The sequence below is a fragment of the Micropterus salmoides genome, unplaced genomic scaffold (genome assembly GCF_014851395.1).
Source record: "Micropterus salmoides isolate LMB-PRFRI ecotype aquatic unplaced genomic scaffold, ASM1485139v1 Ms_hic_scaffold_17, whole genome shotgun sequence".
NCBI lineage: Eukaryota > Metazoa > Chordata > Actinopteri > Centrarchiformes > Centrarchidae > Micropterus > Micropterus salmoides.
The window spans coordinates 10,913,710-10,935,985 of record NW_024040817.1 but is presented as its reverse complement, the minus strand read 5'-3'; the positions used below and the strand labels follow the sequence as shown (position 1 = coordinate 10,935,985).

Sequence of the window (22,276 nt, the reverse complement as noted above, 5' to 3'; positions counted from 1 at the left end):
TCGTTTTGATGGGACATACTGTGGCTTGTTATTGTTTCCAGGTAGGCACTTAATGTACTTCTGTGATAAGTGATCATAATTAGACATGTTTCCACAAAAAAGGAGGAAATAAAGATAGAAACTAAAATATAGTAAAAATGTATGGAGCAACTGGTTGCTGCGTCTACATGCGCTGCCCTTGCCATGAAGATATATATAGGCTATATATGATTAGGCTATATATAATATTGAAGCGCAATAGTCAAGAAAAAGTAAAAAAATACAGAAAACAAAAATCACATATTCCTTAAGGTGTGGTCTTCAAACACCCAAAGATATTCAATTTACTACCCCGTAAGACAAGCAGCAAATGACTCACAACTGAGAAGATGAAACTATAGAAGGCATGTCGATTGACTAATTGATCACTCAATTAATTGTTTAATTTCTTTATTTGTATCCTGAACTACAATATACTATACTACTACTATACTTCAACCAAACTCTTGGGGCAAGAATTACTTAAAACTTGTTTGTAAAAGGACTTCAGTTCAAACAAGTCATTGCTTTTAAAATGAGGGTATTATACAATAAATGCTGTGCAAGAAGTTTCACATAAGTTAAAAGTCCCTTTTAAAGCATTCACAGCCAATAAAGAAAGTACAAGAGTATCAAATCTTCCATTGGGTAAAGTGGTCAAACTAGCTGGTCTATGTACAATGTGGGAGGAGCAGATTAGCATCAGGATGGGCTGAGCCTCACCTGTTGTAAAAAGCTGTATCCCTGGCAGAGTGGAGATCAGAGAGGGGGCCACAGTGCTCAGGCCAGATAAAGATTATGGATGTATGTACGAACAAGTGAAAGAGACCAGAGAGGAAAGAAGGAGAGACAGGAAAGGAATGAGAGACTCAATCTGAGGTTGACTTGAGCACTTTCATTAGCCTAAATCACAGTTAACTAAGAGTTTGTGGAGGGATTTTCCAAAACATGGCAGCTACTTGGCAGTTTGCCCTTTTTTTCTTCATCCTGCTGATGGTGTCCAGGAGCCCAAGCCTGGCCATCAATGGCACAAAACAGATCACTACGACGAGCAGTGTTCATGAGACCACTGCAAGCGGTGGAGGCGGTGGTCATGGTGCATCTCCTATCACCACTCTACCTATTGTGACCTGGAAGTGGGAACATGTCTCCGAACCGTACCTGGTGGCCCTCTGGGTCCTGGTCTGCTGGCTTTGCAAACTTGGTGAGTCCTATGCAGTCTTGTCCGTGGAGGGCTGATCTGACCTCAGCTACATCTGATACATCTCAGGACTCTAAGCCTGTTACTTTCATAGTAAATACAATTTAGTTAGCGTATTTCTGATAAACCTTTGGCTTAATTAATAGTAACATTTGATTGTGATTAAAGCGTTTTGACACCGAGTAGAGAGCAGAATTAAAATTTCCAAGGTAAGGGTGGATGAAATCTATAGTACTTAGACCCTTTATTAAAAGTATAAATACCACAGGTAAAAGCGCATTTTAATTTCACCTAAGCAAATTTTTTTTTATCTGCACAGTCTACTTAAGTCTAAAAAGTTAAAGGGACATGAAGAATTGCCCCTTTCAGAGCTTAATATTATTAAATATCACTGGATTATTGGATTACCTTTATATGAATGGGTAGTTAAATCCATTGCAATGAATTATATTTTTAAAAGTGTTGAATAACTTGATGGTCATTTTGGAAGCTGAGAGTTCGTGATGTTGTTATTATATTGAGAGGTGTTTCTAGTATTTTGTCCATCCCACTATATCAGTGAGTTTTAGATTATTTCCCCCTGAAAAGTGGAGTGGAGTAGAAGTGTAAAGTAATTAAAATGGAAATACTTAAATAAAGAACATCACAGTCATTCAAGTACAGTACTTGAGAGAATGCACTTAGTTACTTTAACATTTTCTGTTACTGCATATGTAATTTTATATAGTGATCTTAATGGAAATTCAATAAAGAAACCTATAATGGATAAAATAACCAGATGAGAGTATCTGATGATAAAAGCAGGGACTTAAACACCTGAGGATTTGCGTCACAAAATCCTGTAAATCTAGTTTTCCTAATGAGAGCTTGACCCAGCATACCTGTAATCACAGAACCAGGTCATTCATGTACCGTATACACAACAGAAGCAAATGGATTGCAACACTGTGGACAATGAATGAGAATGCATTCACATATGTATGTGTGTTTGCATTTGTTTGTGTACACCACCAGTGACATAAATATGGGACTGTGCAGATACCCAAACAATGAAATCAAAGTCATCAAAGTCAACTTGAACAAGATATTATTAATGATAACAAAGAAATATTGAGAATGAATTTGAGATGTTTCTGCAGCCAGTGACATTTGTCGTTTGAGCTTTGTGAAATTTTGCAAGTTAGAGAAGTTAACTACTTCATATTTCTCTGAACATACTCTAGGTTTATTTAAATCTATTTTGCAAGAATAGGGTTCTAGCATTTTTTCTTGAATTAGAAGGATTGCAAAAGACAAAAAATCTAATTAACCAGACTTCCTCAAGTTAATTCAGAGTTCACACAAATTGTTTAAAACATTAGAAAAAGGAAATTGTTTGAAAGAACATTTACAGGCAAACATGCTGCTTCATGTACGGATTAAACTTGTTACAGGGATAATAGGACTCATGATAGTAATTTCAGTTTGCTAAAGTGCACACAGTGACACCAATTTTTTTCAGATCTTATTTGCTCTTTAAATATTTACAGTGTTTGCTTTCTTTTATCCTCCTCACTGCAGTCAGTGCCCTCTGCTTAGCTAATTGAAGGACAATGCAGGTTTATGGATCTGTCACGGGCTGGAACACCTTCTTTTCACCTGCCTTTCTCTGGTCTGACCTCATATAGCATCAGGGGACATGTGAACATTTTTCACAAATACAGTCACTGTCTGTTTCTGACCTTTTCACTCCCAATAGGTCGCCCCTCATAATGTTGGTGATGTTGTAATTTAAGTTTATTTTATTGATTTTCTCACTTGACATTTCTCAGAAGGAATAGCATCAGGTGAAAACTGAAAACTTGAATATACATGTAATTTTATCTAAACAGAAGCGTTTGCTGGGTGGGACATTTCATTGATGAAAAATAGATATTTATAGCTGCCTGACAAATATTACCACAACAATCCTTAACTGTAGCCACAGTACCTCCCTGTCTGAAAACAACCTTTATTTGACTCTCTCTCTCTCTCTCTCTCTCTCTCTCTCTCTTTGGAGCTGTTAAAAGTGTGCACACAGCTGTGGCCATTTAAGAATGATTGAAAGGTTTAAGTTAAAGGCCAGCCACTGTTCAGGAAGATATATGAGGTCATTAGTTAATAAAGCTGAACAAGGGAGTTCATGCATGAAAGTGCAGGCTGAGCAGCTAAATGTTCTTATAAGGATGATTTACAGCATTTAGAGCACATCACAAAGAAAGAAAGATGTTCAGACCAAAGTTAGTAATGGTCGTATAACAATGTAACTAGATAGGTAAATTATGATGAATTAAATTAACTCCATTGTAAAATGAATAACTTAATTTACCAAATAATAGATTACATTATACTATTTATTTACATTTGAACAACGTCAGAACTGTTTTCAGGACCGCCATTTGGTGTTTGCGAGACTGAGTCAATATAAACTGCCATGAGAACAGGACAGAGGTAGAGCTAGAGGACAGGACATTTCTCTCACGTCAAGGGACTGGAAGTCTTTAACCAGGATTGAGTAACGTCGGCGTCAATCATTACAAAGCACAAAGTTGTGAGACGAAGCCAGTGGAAATGTTCCTAAACACAAACATTTGACCTCTGCTCCATCACTTGCACCCTCACTCCCATACACACACACCCACACACCCACACAGAAAATGTGCGTTGGAGACCAGAAATCACTGAATGTGTCGAAAGCGACTGAACAACGGACATCCGTTACTCCCCCTTGTTGTTCTTTAAACCTACCCCCCCACCCCCAACACACACATGCACAGACACACATGTTTGTTCCACTCTCCATGTGGGGACATCTCACTGACATGCAGTAAATCATTCCCTAGCCCCTTACCCTAACCTTAACCATCACAACTACATGCCTAACCTGAACCCCCAAACCAAGTCTTAGTATCCCTCTCTACCTGTGGGGACCGCAATTCCCACACATACACACAAACACCCCCTCAACACACACACAAACACACACACACACAACCTTAGTCATAGAGGAGATACTGTACTTATAAAAGGCTGAGTCCTCAGTTTTGCGCACTGCTGACCATAGACTGTGGAAGAAATGAATGGATACAAATACTATGATAGTAAACAAGAGTGAGTGAGACAGAGGAAGCACAAACCCACATAAAAAAGGAGGGATCAGAAGTGTGACACATTGTCCAGCAGTTCAGTCTGACCTTGACACAGACAGTTCAAGACGAAGGACGTTGTTTGAAGTGTGGCGTCTCTTTTCACTGGATTTTTTATTTTTATTTGATCAAATGCAACACTGTGGATTTGTACACCTCTGGCTGTTGGGGTCAGTGTTACTGATCTGCCTCCTCTCAGGGCTCAATGGAGACATGGTGCTAACACATCAAGAATCCCATCTGAGGCCGTCAGAGGCCAAATCAAACTTGAATCAAACTGAACATGTCCAAGGCTCCAGCATCACAGGAATACCAATCGTGACCTTCAAGTGGAACCATGTGGAGACCCCTTATCTAGTTGCATTATGGATATTGGTGGCTGGTTTGGCAAAATTAGGTATGTAACAAACATAAAGTAAAATTAAAAAGTTTTTTATGATGTAGACTGGTGAATGTGGACTACCAGTTTAACTATTGGTCTTATGAGATGAGAAAAGATGTTAAGAAAAGCTGAAATATTGAAGCGTCACCCTGTTATATCACATATAGTTTGGATGTTGCAGTCCAACAGATTAATCTGTCAGAGAAGATAATGTTGAGCTTTTTTTAACCTACCTATTGTAAAATAATTACAATGTTGTTACACACACTGGAAAACTCTGATCTTTCTCTTTTTAGAAAACACATTCATGATTCTCTTATATTGAAAACAAGAAAACATGTCAAAAATAAATAATTTTGTGAAAGGAGGGAAGATTTATTTATATCAAAGCCTTATAACAATTTATTTAAACTTTTCTTTATGATTTATGAAAATCCCAGCTGATCTGCTACATCAGGAGTGTGGGTGTGGTTTAAACAGATCTGACCGCGATTACCTTCAACAAATGCAAACAACCACATAACCAGTGTCAGATTTTGATTCAGATATTGCTAAAATCTGACTGGTGCACATAAACACATGACATGTTTTTTCAACAGCGACCTGCCAACTTAAAACCAGTGACAAGAGCAAGAAGAAAAAGACCAATACAGAAATCTGTAATGTGAAATAACCAAAACAGTTCAAACTTTGACTGAAAATTCTATGTAATCATCTAGCACATTGCTACTAGTAAGAGGCTGATTGAGGGAAGGTGTTCAGGACATTAAACTATGAATTATGAAATGCCTTGAATATTGCAACAGTGTCACTGGTTGTAGCAGTGAACGGTAGTCTGTGTTATCAGCACAGCTTGTTGTTCCTGAGAACACTACAGTTTCTTCTGTTTTCTGCATGTTTGAACTGTATTAGAAATTGTACATTTCATCAAGGGTTGTAGAGCTTTTATAATCATTCATTGTTTGTTATTTGATCTTCATGAATACTAAATGCCACAAAGCTTGTGTGCTAAAATAAGTGGAAAAATATTCCTATTCCTATTCAAGATCATACAGTTTTCACTGATCTTCTACTTAGTCTTCAAACTTCTTCGCTTCCGCTCTCATTCACAAATATAAACACATTATAGAAGTATAACAAAGTCCAAAGTTTCTTTAATTTAATCTTCAACATTCACTTGGATGCTTATACTTATAGCAGCTTTTTAAGACTGGCGCCTGAAGCACCACCACACCTCGCTGATATTAATAGTTTTAGTCTCATATGAAGTTTCTCACGTTGAAGTCATAATCTATTCGTACCCGTCATTTTAATTTTTTAATATTAAAGAAACAGGTTGTGGCGCGGTGATGCAGGTTCAAACCCCAGTTGCCCCGGCCTTTCTGTGTGTTTTGTGGTCTGTGAGTTTGTGTGTCCTCCCACTGTCCAAAGACATGCAGGCTAGGTTATTTGGTGTCTCAAATTGTCCTTAGGTGTGGATGTGACTGGTTGTCTGTCTATGTGTAGCCCTGTGATGGACTGGTGACCTGTTCAGGGTGTACCCTGTCTTTTGCCTGATGTAAGCTGGGATTGGCTCCAGCCCCCTGCGACCCTGTACGCAGGATAAGCAGTTGACGATGGATGGATGAAACATATTGCCTTTTTAATAGCATATAATTTTCAAATTAAAACATGTGCTACATGTAATTTGTATGCCTTTAGCTTACTGACAGTGTTGCATTTGAGTTACTTAACGTTACAGTAGATTGTCCTTAGTCTTTATCCATCAAAATGACAGATGGCCATCAGATCTTCCTGTCATTGTCAAAGAAATGTTGTCAGTGACTCATGTGTGCAATAAAAGTCCAAGAAGCCTGCATGTTATTATTAAACAGGATGGCACATTCTCAGTTCAGTGCCACAGTTGATCATTTGCAAATTTGGAAACTTCTCATGTTTTGAACTATAGACAAACTGAATACAGTCAATCTCAAATATTTCAGTCTAATTGGTTATAATGAATCTGCAATTGCTGATTCTTTGTTGGAAGCCATAGTGAAAACCAACACATTGTATAACAGTTTGCTCTGGCTGTGGCACAGACAGTTCAAGATATTTTCCCATGTAAAATTGTACTTGTTTTTGATGAATTTCAATTAAAAAAACGATCCTTTTGTTCTCTTTTCAGTCATCGAGGCTAACCACCATGTGACCAATGTGATCCCAGAGAGTGCCCTACTCATCTGCTTTGGCTTTGTTCTGGGTGGGATGGTTTGGGGTGCAGACAAGGTGCAGACCTTCAGGCTGAACCCAAGAGTATTCTTCTTCTACCTGTTGCCTCAGATCATCCTGGACACGGGCTATGCCATGCCAAACAAGCTCTTTTTCAGCAACATGGGGGCCATATTGGTTTACGCCGTTATTGGGACCGTCTGGAACGCTGCCACCTTGGGACTGTCGCTGTGGGGGTGTGCCAAAGGAGGAGCCATGGGTAAGCGGGACCTTTACTTTGTTTCACTTCAGGAGGTTGCCTGCCACTGACTTTTTCTGAAGTTTATTTCTGATCAAGACTTGTAGTGGGGTGTAGTAAATGTGATCAGTCAGAGTGACAATGTAAACCAAATCACACTCTTTCTCTAAGTCTCTAATCAGTCATATCTTAACACACAGACATGATACAAATTTGTTTATGTTTATATGATATGAAGATGGTATCATTATCTCCATCGGGAATAGATAATTATTGACCTGCTTAGAAATCCTAGAAAAAATACACTCCAGGATTATAGGGTGGTTTAAGGGCCGGATCTCTCACAGGTTCTTACTGGTCAGCTAAATAAAAGCCAGATTAAGAGTCTCCTGCCCTGCTTTGTATAGGTGATGTGGACATCGGCCTGCTGCAGTATCTTCTCTTCGGTAGTCTGATTGCTGCTGTGGACCCTGTAGCTGTCATCGCCGTATTTGAACAAGTCCATGTCAACGAGGTCCTCTTCATCTTGGTGTTTGGAGAGTCGCTGCTCAACGATGGTGTCACAGTGGTCCGTATGCTACAATGCTGTGCAACAACTGCTTTATTTTTTATGTTAGCTAAGAAGCAGAATGGTTTGTGAGTTTGCTGAGACATCCATCATTGGAATGCAAACATTCTTCTCTTTAAAGTAAGGGCCTTTATCCTGACTAAGGTCTTGTCATCTTGCCTGAACTTTATCCTCCACTGGTCAATCAATGTGCTTTTGAGGTGGTTGTTCATTCATTCATTTCTAAACTACAAAGAAGAATGAGAGGGAAGGGAAAGGTTTTAAACTTTCCACGCCTTTCAAATTATAGACTCCTCTGAAGTTTATTGAAAAAAAGCGTTTTGTAATTTGCAGGTCCAATTTTGGGGATTTTCATATGATAATGATCTGAGGTTGCACATTCCTTTGTTTGTTGCAGGTGGTGTGAAAAATACAAAAAAATATCTGCACACTGCTCTTTTGTTCCCAGTTCTTTCATTCTACTTGGACATGACAATGTTTTGCTCACAAATGGTCTTTGTCATGTGCCGGTGAGCTGTGGTGACACCTCATCTGTAATTTAGATAATATGTATGCCCAATTATTTCACTACATGCAGCGCAGTTGCTGGTACAGCCTTGACCTCTATGACCTACACAAGGTCATGTCCTTAAAGAAAGCAAGAACAATCTAGCAATCTCTATCTGAGCCATCTCTTGTGGGGTGAATTCATGCTTCTACCATCAGGGCGCAGATGTAGTCTGCCGCGATGTAGAACAAATAGGCTAAAAAGTTCATTTATCCCTGTTGTTATCAGCCTTATAAATATAATTTTATATAAGGTGTTGTTTCATATCTATATGGTATGGCTGGCTGTGAACCAAATTGCCCCTTGGAGATAATAAAGTTACCTTGAACCTTGAAATAAGCGCTTTTCAAAAATAATGTTCAAAACATGTAGAAGTCAGCTAAAAAGGTAATTATTCTTAAATTTGGAAAGTGAAAGTCACATAAATTCATGTGAGCAATCGGCATTACAGGCCCAAATTACGGGAAAGTTTCACAAAACCTTGTGTCAGGCAATTCAAAGACAATATAGAAGCTGCAGATAAGGAGCAATGACAAAAAAAGAAGAAAGCATTTGAAATTATGTATACATGTCCAGTAATTATACTGTCTAAATGTCATGTCCATGTCCTTATTCTACCTCTCAAAGAAACTGAATTGTCTACTTCTTCTCTTAGGTGCTCTTCAATGTATTTGATGCGTTTGTGTCACTGGGAGGATCTAAAATTAATGCTGCAGAAATCATTAAAGGAATAGGTAAGGACTGGCATTTATTAGGATTGAATGTAACTATGAATTTGGTGTAGGTGGTAATAATAATAATAATAATAATAATACATTTTATTTATAGGGGCCTTTCTAAACACTCAAGGTCACCTCACAAAACATAATAACACAGTACAGCAATAAAACGATAAACTTAACAACAATAATTACAGTGCATGAAATCAGGGTACATAACAACTGGAAACAAAGATTGAGAAAGAGTGATCACCTGGGATATGCCAGTTTTAAAAAAATGTGTTTTCAGGCAGGATTTAAAAATGGAAAGCGAGTCAATGCTGCATTTGTCTGGTGGAAGAGAGTTCCAGAGACGAAGGGCAGGAGCGGCTGAATTCTCTGAACCCCACGGTGGTCAAAGTAGCAGGAGGTACAGTGAGGTGAATAGAAGAAGAAGACCGTACGGGTGGGTGCGTTAATATGAAGGAGGTCAGTGAGGTACAGAGGAGCGAGGTTATGAAAGGCCTTGTAGGTCAGGAGCAGAATCTTGAAATCAATGTGGTATTTAACTGGGAGTCAATGAAGCTGCTTAAGGACAGGAGTAATATGATTAATAGAAAGGGTTCTGGTGATGATACGGGCCGCACCAGTTTATGTATGGCTTTGAGAGGAAGACCAACGAGAAGAGAATTACAATAATCAATGCGGGATGGGACCAGTGTGTGAACGAGAATGGCTGTAGTAGTGGGTGAGAGAGACGGTCGGAGGTGATTAATATTACGTAAATGGAAGTATGCAGACCGAGTGACATTATTAATGTGAGCTTGAAATTAAAGTGTGTTGTCAAGGATCACACCCAGACTCTTAAACTGAGGGGAGGGGTAAACTGTCAATGGTAAGTTGTCAATGGTAAGAGAAAAACTGTCAGATTTAGTCAAAGTGGGTTTGGTGCCAATGAGGAGAACCTCAGTTTTGTCACTGTTAAGTTTGAGGAAGTTGCAAGAGAACCAGGATTTGGGGAACACCGGTAGTGACAGGGGATAGCTCTGATTTGAAATATTTGAGTTGGATGAGTGCGGCCAGAGAGATATGATTTAAACCAGTCCAAGGGTGTGTCAGTGAAACCAACAGAGACTAATCTGTGCAGGAGAGATGGTGTCAAACGCTGTACTCAGATCAAGGAGGATGAGAATTGTTAGTAGTGGTACTGCCTGACTTAGGCAACTCTACTGGAGGTTTGGTTTCAGAGGTGCTGTATGAAAGCAGACATGTTTACAGAGGACTAGGATAAAAACTGTAAATCAAATAGCTTACAATCTTACTTGCTGGATAACATGAACATGTGTCCTTTCCCCCTCTCTTTTCAGTTTCCTTCTTTGTGGTGGCGTTTGGTGGTTCCCTCTTGGGCTTTGTGTTTGGCCTGCTGGTCTCTCTTCTGACCAGATGCACTAAAAACATCAAGATCATTGAGCCAGGCTTCATCTTTGTATTGGGATACCTCTCCTACCTGACTGCTGAGATGCTCTCCCTGTCTTCCATCCTTTCGTAAGTAGCCTTCTCCATGAAAAACATATCATCTGTTCATTATTTCTGTGAACATTTTATTACATTTATATAACTATATTTAGATAATATTTTATATTATAATATTCTGGAAGCCGAGTGACAGACTGAACAGAAATGGAGGTCATATATAATGACACACACAACACGCACAGGCTTCAGGTGTGACACGTTACGGTAATCAGGGCAGCCCGGAAACAAACACGGTACAAAACACCAGACAGACTAGGACTAGGACTTAGTTCAAAAACAACCCAAAACTGTGACAGAAGGAAGCTAAAATTGTATTTCTGTGTTTTTGTTCTGTAGGATCGTCTTCTGTGGTGTTTGCTGCCAGAAATACATAAATGCAAATATGGATGAAAATTCCGTCAACACAGTGAGATATGTCATGAAGGTTTTTGCCAACGGATCAGAAACCATAATCTTTGTGTTCCTCGGCATCTCGGCCATTGACACGACAATCTGGGTCTGGAACACAGGGTTTATCCTCCTCACGCTCTTCTTCATCTTTATCTATAGATTCATCGGTGAGATTTTGTTTTTTGCTGTCAGTTTTGTATGCAAACAGTACTCTCTCTGATTTCAGAGGTCACAAAACAGTCTGTGTTTGTGTGAATCTATACTACAGGTACCTTTATCCTCACCTGGATGCTGAACAGATACAGGCTGGTCCCCGTGTCATTCATAGATCAGGTGATTATGAGCTACGGTGGCCTGCGAGGGGCTGTTGCATATGGCCTGGCTATGTTGCTGGATGAGAACAAGATAAAGGAAAAGAATCTGATGGTCAGCACTACTCTCATTGTAGTGTACTTCACTGTCATTATTCAGGTAACCACTTTTCTGTCTTGTCACATAGATAAAATAGTTATTGGTACATTCTTTGTAGATTACACACAAAACACAGAAGAGCTTAATTTTGCTAAACTATTACTTGAATCTCCTGTTGCAGGGAATAACGATGAAACCTCTGGTCACCTGGCTTAATGTTAAGAGAGCTGCAATAGCTGAGCTCACACTCATAGAAAAAGTGCAGAACAAGGTAAAGCTCTAAATTAAATATTTAACAACATCAAGAACCATAATCTCCAGGCTGCATTTCAGCTATTACAGAATCTCTGTTCTTGTTGTTTAGGTGTTTGATCACATGCTTGTTGCCATAGAAGATATATCTGGACAAATAGGACATAACTACATGAGGGACAAGTAAGTAAAGACTTCTTAAAAGTTTTAACTTGTAAAATGTCCTAACTGTTTGAATGAATTACAGTTGACTCCTGTCTCGAAATAAAGGTGGAATCATTTTGAGGAGAAGTGGATGACGAGGTTTTTAATGAAGCCTTCAGCGAGGAAGAACCTCGACCATGTCTTTAATGTCTTCCATCAGCTGAACCTCAAGGATGCAATGAGCTATGTGGCAGAGGTGAGGTTCATATGCTGCATACGTTTGTTGTTGTTTTGTTCAAGTAAGTGTATTTTGTTCAAGTGGAAGAAAACAAACAAAATTCATTGCTGGTCACTGACAGTTGGTAAAAGAAGTCCTCTTGTCTCGGTCTTGCAGGGGGAACGTAGAGGCTCTCTGGAGTTTATCCGCAATGATACTGCGTTCATCGACTTCAAGAAAAAATTTGTTGACGACTTTGCAGATGTCATGCCTGACATCATGGCTGACATGTCTGACGATTACGGTGCAATGTCCCCTATGAGGTGAGCAAACCATACATAATTTACACCACTATTACAGGGGAGCTAAAACTGCAAGGTAGTCTAAATAGAAGACCGAATACGATTAGCTGGCCGAGAACTCCCGAGAACATCTAACATTGGGATGAGAGGCTAGTAAGCTACACCACTGTCCACCTATAAGTTATTCATCATGCCTCTTTGGCCCCATGGCATTAAACATTATGAGCCTGAAGCTCCGTGCGGGACCTGGAAGTGTTCACAAACGTGTTTTGTACTACACATTGTTGTTGTCAAAGGATGGATTGGCAATTCTTTCATAGCTGGTGGTTGTTTCTCAGCCATTGTGTTTGCAAAACTTCTGAAGCTGCATGTGGAAGATGTTGAGCTTGACTGAGTGAGAGCATTCGCGAGCAGGGATGCTGAGCAAAGTGTGCATGAGCAGTAATTGATACTGCGTTAGAGGTTGCTCTTGGATCTGATTGGTTCTTTCGTCTCAGGCGCGGTGGATTCTTGACACACTATTTCCTGGTCATTGATCTCAGCTCATAGTAAGCTCATGCAGGTAGAATGTGTCCGACTTGACAGCGCCGTTTTTATAACCTGCCCCTGCAGTTGCCTGCAGCTCATGTTAGACTATCAAGTCAGCGAAAGTCAGCTGCAGTCATCTTGGATGCACCTAATGAACATCTACTCACACAAGATCTGCACAGACACTGCCACCTGGTGACCACAAGCAGTCAAAGCATCTTTTCACAGTTGGAAACAGCACTGACCATCTAGCTCCAATTATTCACAAGAAGCATGATATTAGAGCTGTACTTCAGTGTGCTAAAGACATGAAGTAACTGACATAATGCTTTTTCTGCTGTAGAAGAGACCCTGTACCATCAGTGAGCCTGGAAATGCAGAAGCAGAGCATGAATGGTGTGAGGGAAACAGAGGATGTTAACTCTCACCACCTGCTGCAGCAGCATCTGTACAAGGGCAGGAAACAGGTAATTATTTTCAGTCACCTATGTAGGCTATGTAAACAGAAAGTGTACACTTTCATATCGCTGGATGAGTCAAGACACAAAATTGATGAAACAGAGGCCAAGATATCCTAATTTTTCTTCCCGACTATGCCCCAGAAATGCTGTATCCTTTTATTAGATACCACCTGCCTCCTAATTGCCCACTTCTTTCAAACGCTCCACCCCCCACTTTGTAATGCATGATAACCCATATCAGGGATATTTTTCCTAACTTTAGAAGCCACAGAAGACATCAGCTATACAACTCACAGGTTGAGTGGTAGGCCACTCCTCATGACCAGTAAACTGAACTTTGTGTGTAAATTTGTCCCTTTAAAAAAAAACTATTTTTAAAGCTCATGATGAATAATGGGTTACAGACTTCTTCTCTCTTATCAGTTCTCAAATTCTCATATTGACTCTTCCAATTTTTGTTTCTTGTTTTCTGGTTTGAAGCACCTGCACAGGTACAGCCGGAGCCATTTTGATGTCAACACAGATGAAAATGAGGTGCAGGAGATCTTCCAGAGGACCATGAAGAATCGTTTGGAGTCGTTTAAGTCTGCAAAGATGGGAGTTGCTCCACCCAAGACAATTACCAAGCACACAAAGAAAGACCAGCAGAAAAAGGTCAGAGCCTGAGAATTTATTGTTATTAGACAATATATATCATAATATCCATGGAGTTTTACACAATAACCAAAGGGCTGGGTATTGAACTTAAGTACTTTTTAGTAGTAACAAAAGGTGTTCATAGCATTAAGTATCAAAACTGGGAAGTAGTGAAAACTGTAATCAATTATCTGTTCAGATTTGTAATCTTGGAAACTTATTGTCTGATCCGATGGAACCTGATTTAAATCATAATTTTGCCAATTTCATACTATTTAATTTTCTCATTGTGTTTAGATTTAGAATTTGAGCATTTTGGTTTTGCAGAAAAATTATTATATTTCTCAAATAACGTATTAAAAAGTAACATTTTCATACCAAATACCACCATACCAAAATGTATTACTATTGCAAATACCCAGCCCTAAAATGTGCATTACAGCTTTGTTCTTCAAATTTAATATCTTTTTAAGATGATTTACAAATAAACTGACTTCTCTACCTGCTTCAGATGCCAAATGGAAAATCAATGGACAAAAGTAAAAGCTACCACTCTGCTGATGAAGGTTTGTATTTCAGTGTAAAAAACATGTTCATAATGAGTTGTCCAAGTGCATAATGAAAAAGTGCAATTTTAAAAGCAATTTCTCTTTTTTTCCCTAGATTTCGAGTTCTCAGAGGGAGACAGCACCTCTGGCTATGAGGCCTCAGCCAGTTCATATCCCATGAGGGTCAACCACAGAGCTGGAGGTAAAACAAATCCGCTGTCTTTAACCAGTAGAGGAAGAAATACTCCGATCTTAAGTAAACTTGGTTGTAAAAGTACCAATACAAGGTTCTAAAAATACTCAGTTAAAAATATTTTATTCAAACCCACTCAGGTGAAAGTACAAAAGTATTATATTCAAAATGTACTTTAAATATAAATAGTTATTTTTTGTCTCTTGTGACTGATATTATTTATGATGTCTGCTGTATCTAGTTCACTGTAAGATGTTTATAGTCAAATTAACAGTAACTTACTGGCAACAATTATCCAGTAGTTGCTGTATTTCATTCTACGGTAAAATTACTATAAAACCAACTACAGTAATGTTTAGCATACTGTAAAATAAAGTACAGTATATGTACTGTTATTTTCAAGTACAGTATTATACTGTTATTTTTTGGCATACTGTATAATGAAATAAAGTAATATACTGTTATTTTTTGGCATACTGTATAATCAAGTACAGTAATACACTATTATGAAAATATTACTGTATTTACTGTTTTTTTACAGTACTACTGTATAACCAATAAAATACTGTTATTTAGCTGTTGATGTAAAAGAAGAAAAAGGACATTTGAAGACTTAACTGCACAAAAAGCAGATCGTTTATTGCACAAGTTGAACAATACAGTCATAATAATACATATATAAAGAGATCTGTTTTGAAACTGATAGTCTAACAATGTCGTAGGCAGTCAGTAATCAATGTATATAAAGGGATTCTCTGAAAATATTTTCCCATAACTAGCCACAGAGATTAGGAAAGCCAGACTGAAGATAAAAACATACTGAAACGTTTTTCCATCCAACTAGTAAAGGATTTGTGTCATCAACCCTCTTGCCCACATGCTAACAGGGCATTCTCCATAAAGATCATCAGAATAAATAACAACTAATCAAAACTCCAGCAAATTGGCTCAACATTCAACCAGGCCACCGTTATGTCAAGACACATTGCAATACACAAAAGGTTCGGTACTCATTTTGAGCCCCTCCAAAGGGTCAGATAAGAAGAAAAAACAGTTGCTGCTACACAGATTTGAATTGATTTTTTTTGGATGTTTCTCTAAAAACACGTTTCTGTGAAACATTTGATCATTATATATCTTTGAGTTATTTGATATGAAATCATGTGAGAAGTTTAGAGGGGAAAATTGCTTTTAGTGAACTGCTAAAGCATTAGAAATGTGACAAGAGGCTTTGTAGGGTTAGGGTTAGGGGTTAGGTGGTTTATAACCACTGGTTTAATCTTAAAAATGTATTATATTTAATGTAAAATCTCAACCTGAAAAGTAACTAGTAAATATAGCTGTCATATAAATGTAGTGAAAGTACAATATTTGCTTCTGAACTGTAGTTCAGTAGAAGTAGAATGTAAAAAAAAAAGGAAATAAAAGTACTTCAAAGTTCTACTTATGTAGGCCTACTTTAGAAGTAAATATACTTAATTACTTTCCACCAATGTACACTCACTCAGTGTCTTTCTTTCATTCAGGTGGAATTGAGAATCCAGCATTCATGCCAGACCTGGACGTCATGCCGCAGGTGCAGATCCCTCCCTGGCTGGCGGAGGCCGAGCCCGTCAACAGTATGGTGGCTCCTTCGCAGCAAGCCCAGGCGAGGCTGCCGTGGACGCCCAGCACACTGCGCCGCCTGGCTCCTCTTCGCACCAGCACTCGCTCCACTGACTCCTTCGCGCTGGCTGACACTCCTGCCACGCAGCAGACAGACGAGCAGCTGCCGCCACCTCCACCTCCTTCTCATGGAGACGGCGGCCAGTCATAGCATCATGCCACCCCTCCCTTATCTCCCTTTAACCTGGCTGCCATAGACACAAAACTTTGCACCGTCTACTCTCAAAATATTGACTATAATGTTTTCTTTTTCGTGCCATTGTTTAATGTTAGTCCAGAATTTCTAGACAAAACATTCACAATCCCATAACCTTTGTGCTCTTGAGGCAGTTTCTGTTGTTGCTCTAACTTCACCCTTCACTGAGCACATAAAGCGTGAGGTCCTGTATGCACAGTGGCATGTTATTTACCAGCACATGTTGAACATTGTCTTATTTCCTCCTCTGGTTCAGAGTAAACCATTCAAACTGTGAATGACTTGAACCCAGAATGTGATGCAGAAGCCGTTATTCAAAAATGCTGATAGTTATGAATTGTGTTATTTAATTAGTGTGTTACAGAAATAATTAATCTATAATCTGAATATAATGTTTTTGTGTGTTTTCTCACTTGTCTCTACCTTAGTACTTGAGGGTGAATATTAAACTTGAAGAATAAGACTACTGTGAAAATGTCACATGTATGATAAAGACAAATTATATTTATTCACAAATGAAATTTGTTTTTATGTAGACATTTCAAATCTGTGCACAAGCGAATTACAATTCACGTACCTTGACTAACTGACATGATTTTGAACATTACGCACTTAAAATATGGTTTTAAAAATAATAATGAAGAAAAAAGTCTTTATGGCGTTGGTTACACAGTCATTTCATCAATTATTAGAGCTGCGTTGATAAATGATTAATCATTTATCCCCCCCAAAAAGTAATTTTATATTGTAAAATAAAGACCTATGAGTATTGTTAGAGCATGCACATTTGGACTGCAGATGAAAATGAGCCTTTCAACAAAATCCTGCACAATTACATCAAACTGATGTTAATAAATGAGTAGTATTTATAAAAGTAAGGCAAATAAAAAGAATCCGCCTTCAGTTATCCTGGCCATTTTATGACCACCTAAAATAACCATCAGATTAATAAATAATAAAAATAATAGTTACAGCCCTAATATTGATCGATGTGGAGCCAACCAAATTACTCTTTTTATATCCACGTGACACTTGTTCACATAACCCATTATAAATAGTCCATTTCTGATGTTTCCAGTTGTTTTGTGATGTAGTCTAATAGAATTTCTTCATTTCCAGAATCCTTCAGGTAAAAATGTGATCCGTCAAGCATCCTGACTGTGAAATCTCCTGATGTGATGTCTTTCCAAGCTGTTGAATACATTTAATTACAATTAATAATAATATGAACAGAGAGACAACTTACACTGAGATGATTCTTTCATTCATTGTCTTCAGCACAAACAGAGGGCACATGGAGTTCTGTACTAACATACATTTATACTATGATTTTATGTGAACACCTACAGATACTCTCTATTATCTGATATGCATTTTAGAGTAATATTAGTATTTTTCCAGTGGAGTTCAAGTGTCTTTCTCTAGGACACTTTCTGATGTGCACTGTATGTATTTGTCATCTAAAATAAATTTGTAGAGATGTTCAGTGATTTCTGATATTCAGCATCCAGAAACCTACATAAGCCGTATGTGTAATAGGGTGGAGTGAGTGAGTAATAATCACAGGACTGGCCTTGTAAGTCATGAGGAATGTCCTCCTTTCCATCAAAACATGTGACTGGGCAGGAGAGGAATGGACTGTCTGGCTTGTTACACCTGTGGGAAAGTCCAACTCCAGTCAGTACAGACATTCAATCTGAATCTCACAATTATTTAATATTAATGGTTAAATACAGATTAAATTAAGCAACAAACTTGCCACCCACTTGTAGTTCTCCACAACATGTAGGTCGGCCTTGAGGGCGGGAAGGAAGAGCTTCAGGACTTCAGGGTTTGCCAGCAGCTCAGGGGGTGTTCCTCCAATCAAAATCAACCACTTGAGAAAATCGTCATCAGATAAGTCGCTTCTCTTTGGGGCTTTGATGCGTATCTCTGACTAAAAGACAACATATAAATGGTATATTATCAACACCAAGTTCTTCTCTTCTCTTAAAGAGGCTTAGCTATAAGTGGTAAGTTGTTACTATCTATGACCGCAGACCTTCATTGGCTAAGTCTGGAATCTGAAAAAAAAGAATGCACATGAACAACAGCATGCAGGATTTATACTTCTCAGTTTACAGGTTGTTTTAGTCTTATGTGCCTGTTATTAAAGACTTTATGGTGTCTGAGAACGTCTTTGAAGATTTTCCTCCATACATTATCAAAGATATTTAACGGAGACATTGTTAAAATTAGCTGCGAGTCAGCTGGAGAGGTGGTTTAGAAAATGGAATGGATGGATGTTAATATAGGATGTGTGATTATATTTATTGAACTTGGTTCTTTTTCTTCAGGCAGTGTTGTACTAAAGTGGACTAATGACTTACCTCACTAAATAATTATCAACATTCTTTCAATTAGGCAAATTTATGGCTTCACAATGCAGATTTAATTACTTGAACATGAATAAATGTATGCATTTTAGCTAGCAATTGTTTTTACTTGCAGAGCATTATAATGAATATTATTCTCATTTTGAATTATAGAAAACTTTAAAACTAAATCCATGGAAAAGAAAATATTATGGGGTCTGTGGTTAAGATTTTATAATGTGTAGATTAATTACAAGTAGGGCTGGGCAATAAAACAATAATGATAATTATTAATTAACAATATAATTTTAATCAATAATATAAAAAATGTTCAATATATCCTAAATAAATGTTTTAATTAACTAATTTGCACTTAATTATTCTATTAAGATATTAATTTGTTGAGGAAAAGGGACTAAAAAAAGATTTACTGATCATATTTGTTGAAAAAAGATTTTATTATAATGATTTTGAATGTTCTACCTCAGATTTGTTAAGTGATCCACTGTTAGGCGTTGTGTTTGTCACATTCTTACCACAAAGAAAAGTTTTAAACCAGAATTAACTACCTGGGTTCTTCAACTTTCACTATAGAGCAAAAATCAGCCTTTAAACTTGAAAGAAATAATGATTTGACATTTATCATGATAATTTCCAATATCGAATGATATGAAATGTTTTTATCGTGATAACATTTTTGGTCATATCGCCCAGTCCTAATTACAAGCCTTCATTATTAAGGTGCCACTATCTGCAATCCTTTAAGACAGTTCTACATACTTGTCTACAGGCTTTAAAATATAAACTAAAATCTGAACATTAGTACACTTTATCGACAGAGTTTGCAGACCGTTTGATGACTTTTATTATTTTGCTTGTAATGTACCCAGTACTGCTTAGGTGCAGCTTATATTGAGTGTATATCCTGCTTAATGTAATAACTCACATAAGGTGCAGAAGCCCCAGACAGGAAGATGTGAACTGGTTCAAGGTTGTGCACTCTCTTCAGATCATCTGCCACGGCGAAACTTGTGAAGGCACCAAAACTAAAACAGATCAGGATAGTGCAACCGTTAACAGATTAGAAAAAGTTGTAAGTGGTGGAATAAAAAGGAAACATAAAAAAGTGAGAGGAGATGATTGTGCTGTCATGAGAGATGGGAGGTTACTTATGAAGGCCCTATTATTGATCCTATCCTAATATCATACCTGTGCCCAAACAGAGCAAATGGCTTCTCTTGCAGCACTGGTAACAAAACACCAATAACCTCATCCACAATCTGCTGCATGTTCTGAAAGAACGGCTCTTTGGCTCGACTCTCTCTGCCCGGAAGTTTTACAGAAAACACTGAAAGTGACAGAAAAGGTGTTTCAAGTAAAAATATAACCAAACTTTAATAAGTGTAGACTTTGTTTTCACAGTACATGGGGCATTTTGAAGTTCCCATAATTCCTTTTTTAGTTGATTTACTCTAGTTAAAATAATACAGCAGACTTTATTGTCTTCTAGGGGAAATTCCTTTGCAGAGCACTATACACATCTGAAAACAGCACACAATAACAACAAACAATGACTGTACACTCTCAAGCCAGTTCAGCGAGGCCTTTTTAATGCGGCTATGGCTGAGGGGGTTAGGCTTTTCCCAAAGCAAACCCTCCTGCACCTCAGTGCTCTGTACCTGCACCCAGTGGGCAGTAGGGTAAGATGGTGATTGAGTGGGTGTGTGATGTCCTGTGCTAATGAGGTTGCAATGACTGCAATGGCCTTAATGTTTAGTTCTGCTTAGAAATATTTACAAACATCTTTGAAATTGTGAAGAGTTTAAATGAACAGTGCAAAACGTATGCCTCTTCTTCCAGGCTCCTTACCTTCTATGGAGCTATTGAGGACATTTCCCCAGCGTGCATAGTGCATGGAGCCTCCACCTGCCCAGGGGAAGCAGATCAGCCTGGACACAGCATCTGGCTTTTTCTTGAAACAGTTGATCACCTTCTCCATCCTAATTTAACAGAAGGGCAAAGATCCAAGACTGATTCACATCTGCTGGGACTGTAGTTTATGCTCCACCTTCTGTTTAACGACATAACACGTGCAATTAGCCTAAAAGGAATGGTGAAAACATTTAGGGGCAATTATCCAACATGTCATGTCACACCTGTTTGTTGCAGGCAGCTCCATCAACTTCTCCCATGAAAACAGTGGAAATTCCTCATGCTAAAGTGTAGCGTTTCCTGGTTATTTTCTTCTATGGTTTATGCATGGAGCCAGTGTAAAATTTTACCCCTGGATTCTAGAGACATCTACAGCATGGAGTGTGTATGTCCATGGCAAAAGGCAAACAATTTACACTGTTATTTATAAGTTCATGTCATAATTTCGTGAAAACTTCTTATAATACCTGGATGGATATACCAGGACAGAAACGTTCAATATTTTAACTGCACGCAGTTATTTTAAGACCTGACGTAATAGCTGAGAAAAAAGTTTCTCGGAAGTGACGCTGTTTTCTACAGTTGGTATTTCCTGATGGGTTTCCCTCAGTGGAGGGAGGAGGAATGAGTAACAGCTTTGTCAAGTTAGACAAAATGAAACAGCGAAATACCGGAAAGTCCTGCAGTCAAAATTGTATTCAAGTAAAGTACTTCCGAAGCACTCAATGGTACTTTACAAGTGCATGTATTATTATGTACATTAAATTTTTGTTATTGTTATGATGCATTAAAGTCAAGTTGCAAGTATTTTCATGATTTTATCAAGTTGAGTCTAAAGTCTTCATATTTGTAACTCTAGTTTGACTTCAGTCCAAGTAATGTGACTTGATTCCGTCACTCTGGGTAGTTTATTGTATGCAGTGATCCCCAGTCTGAGGGGATCAAGAGTATACACAATTGGATAGCACAAAAAATATATATTTCTGCTGCACAAAAGTATGATATTTCTAATCTAAGCATTTTGTTTCCAAAAAATGTCTAAATAAGAAGGAAAAATCCGCTCTTGGTTGAACTGACCACCTCCAAGTGACATCTGCAACCTGTGATGAGGGATGAAGTCGATATAGCCCCATTTTAACATTTACAAGCTAATCAAGTGTTTTATATTTAAAATTTTAATCTGAAAAGCAACCACTAACTATGGATGTTAAATAAATGTGCTAGAATAAAAAAAATACAATACCCTCTGACTACTTTATTGTTATTTTTTGTGTTGTTCTTGCAAAGCTGCAGAACGTACAGAGTGCAAAACACATTTCCCTTCAGGCACAATAAAGTATATCTTTAACAAAAACTGCTTTCCACCACTGATTATCTGAGTGTGTAGAACCATAATAATCTGATAAAGTTATAAATAAAATACATAGCTCTGTAGCTCTAATATAGATGCTAAAACACCTCACGTCTTCGTTGGTCACGCTTTT

General features: G+C 38.1%; 2 protein-coding genes across 4 annotated transcripts; one reads left to right on the top strand and one right to left on the bottom strand.

The window, feature by feature from the left end:
• The first annotated feature begins 762 nt into the window (after positions 1-762).
• Positions 763-17,996, top strand: LOC119908031 (sodium/hydrogen exchanger 3-like). 2 transcript variants are annotated; one of them, XM_038725770.1, is made up of 17 exons: positions 763-1,222; positions 4,583-4,780; positions 6,933-7,235; positions 7,622-7,782; positions 8,985-9,063; positions 10,395-10,572; positions 10,900-11,120; positions 11,222-11,424; positions 11,546-11,635; positions 11,729-11,799; positions 11,887-12,016; positions 12,155-12,300; positions 13,151-13,274; positions 13,749-13,922; positions 14,416-14,470; positions 14,568-14,654; positions 16,172-17,996. In XM_038725770.1, exons 1-17 carry the CDS (start codon positions 967-969, stop codon positions 16,459-16,461), a joined length of 2,766 nt encoding a protein of 921 aa, XP_038581698.1. In that variant the 5' UTR covers positions 763-966; the 3' UTR covers positions 16,462-17,996. The 2 variants fall into 2 exon arrangements, with proteins under 2 accessions (XP_038581698.1, XP_038581699.1); XM_038725771.1 differs by lacking the exon at positions 4,583-4,780 and having other exon boundaries at positions 967-1,222.
• Positions 16,991-21,224, bottom strand: olah (oleoyl-ACP hydrolase). Of its 2 annotated transcripts, none has more exons than XM_038725780.1 (7): positions 21,017-21,224; positions 20,730-20,860; positions 20,070-20,208; positions 19,807-19,906; positions 18,273-18,442; positions 18,080-18,162; positions 16,991-17,697 (listed from the first exon to the last, which is right to left on the bottom strand). In XM_038725780.1, the coding sequence occupies exons 1-7, from the start codon at positions 21,037-21,039 to the stop codon at positions 17,555-17,557; spliced, it is 789 nt and encodes a 262-aa protein (XP_038581708.1). In that variant the 5' UTR covers positions 21,040-21,224; the 3' UTR covers positions 16,991-17,554. The 2 variants fall into 2 exon arrangements, with proteins under 2 accessions (XP_038581708.1, XP_038581709.1); XM_038725781.1 differs by having other exon boundaries at positions 20,730-20,931; positions 21,017-21,223.
• Positions 21,225-22,276: the final 1,052 nt, after the last annotated feature.

Coding starts and splice junctions, on each gene's coding strand:
- LOC119908031 (XM_038725770.1), top strand. CDS start 967: ATGGCAGCTACTTGGCAGTTTGCCCTTTTTTTCTTCATCCTGCTGATG. Junction 7,236..7,621: donor TGCCAAAGGAGGAGCCATGG/GTAAGCGGGACC, acceptor TGCTTTGTATAG/GTGATGTGGACATCGGCCTG. Junction 9,064..10,394: donor AGAAATCATTAAAGGAATAG/GTAAGGACTGGC, acceptor CTCTCTTTTCAG/TTTCCTTCTTTGTGGTGGCG.
- olah (XM_038725780.1), bottom strand. CDS start 21,039: ATGGAGCTGCCTGCAACAAACAG. Junction 20,209..20,729: donor CCTCAATAGCTCCATAGAAG/GTAAGGAGCCTG, acceptor TGTCACTTTCAG/TGTTTTCTGTAAAACTTCCG. Junction 18,443..19,806: donor CTGGGGCTTCTGCACCTTAT/GTGAGTTATTAC, acceptor GTTGTCTTTTAG/TCAGAGATACGCATCAAAGC.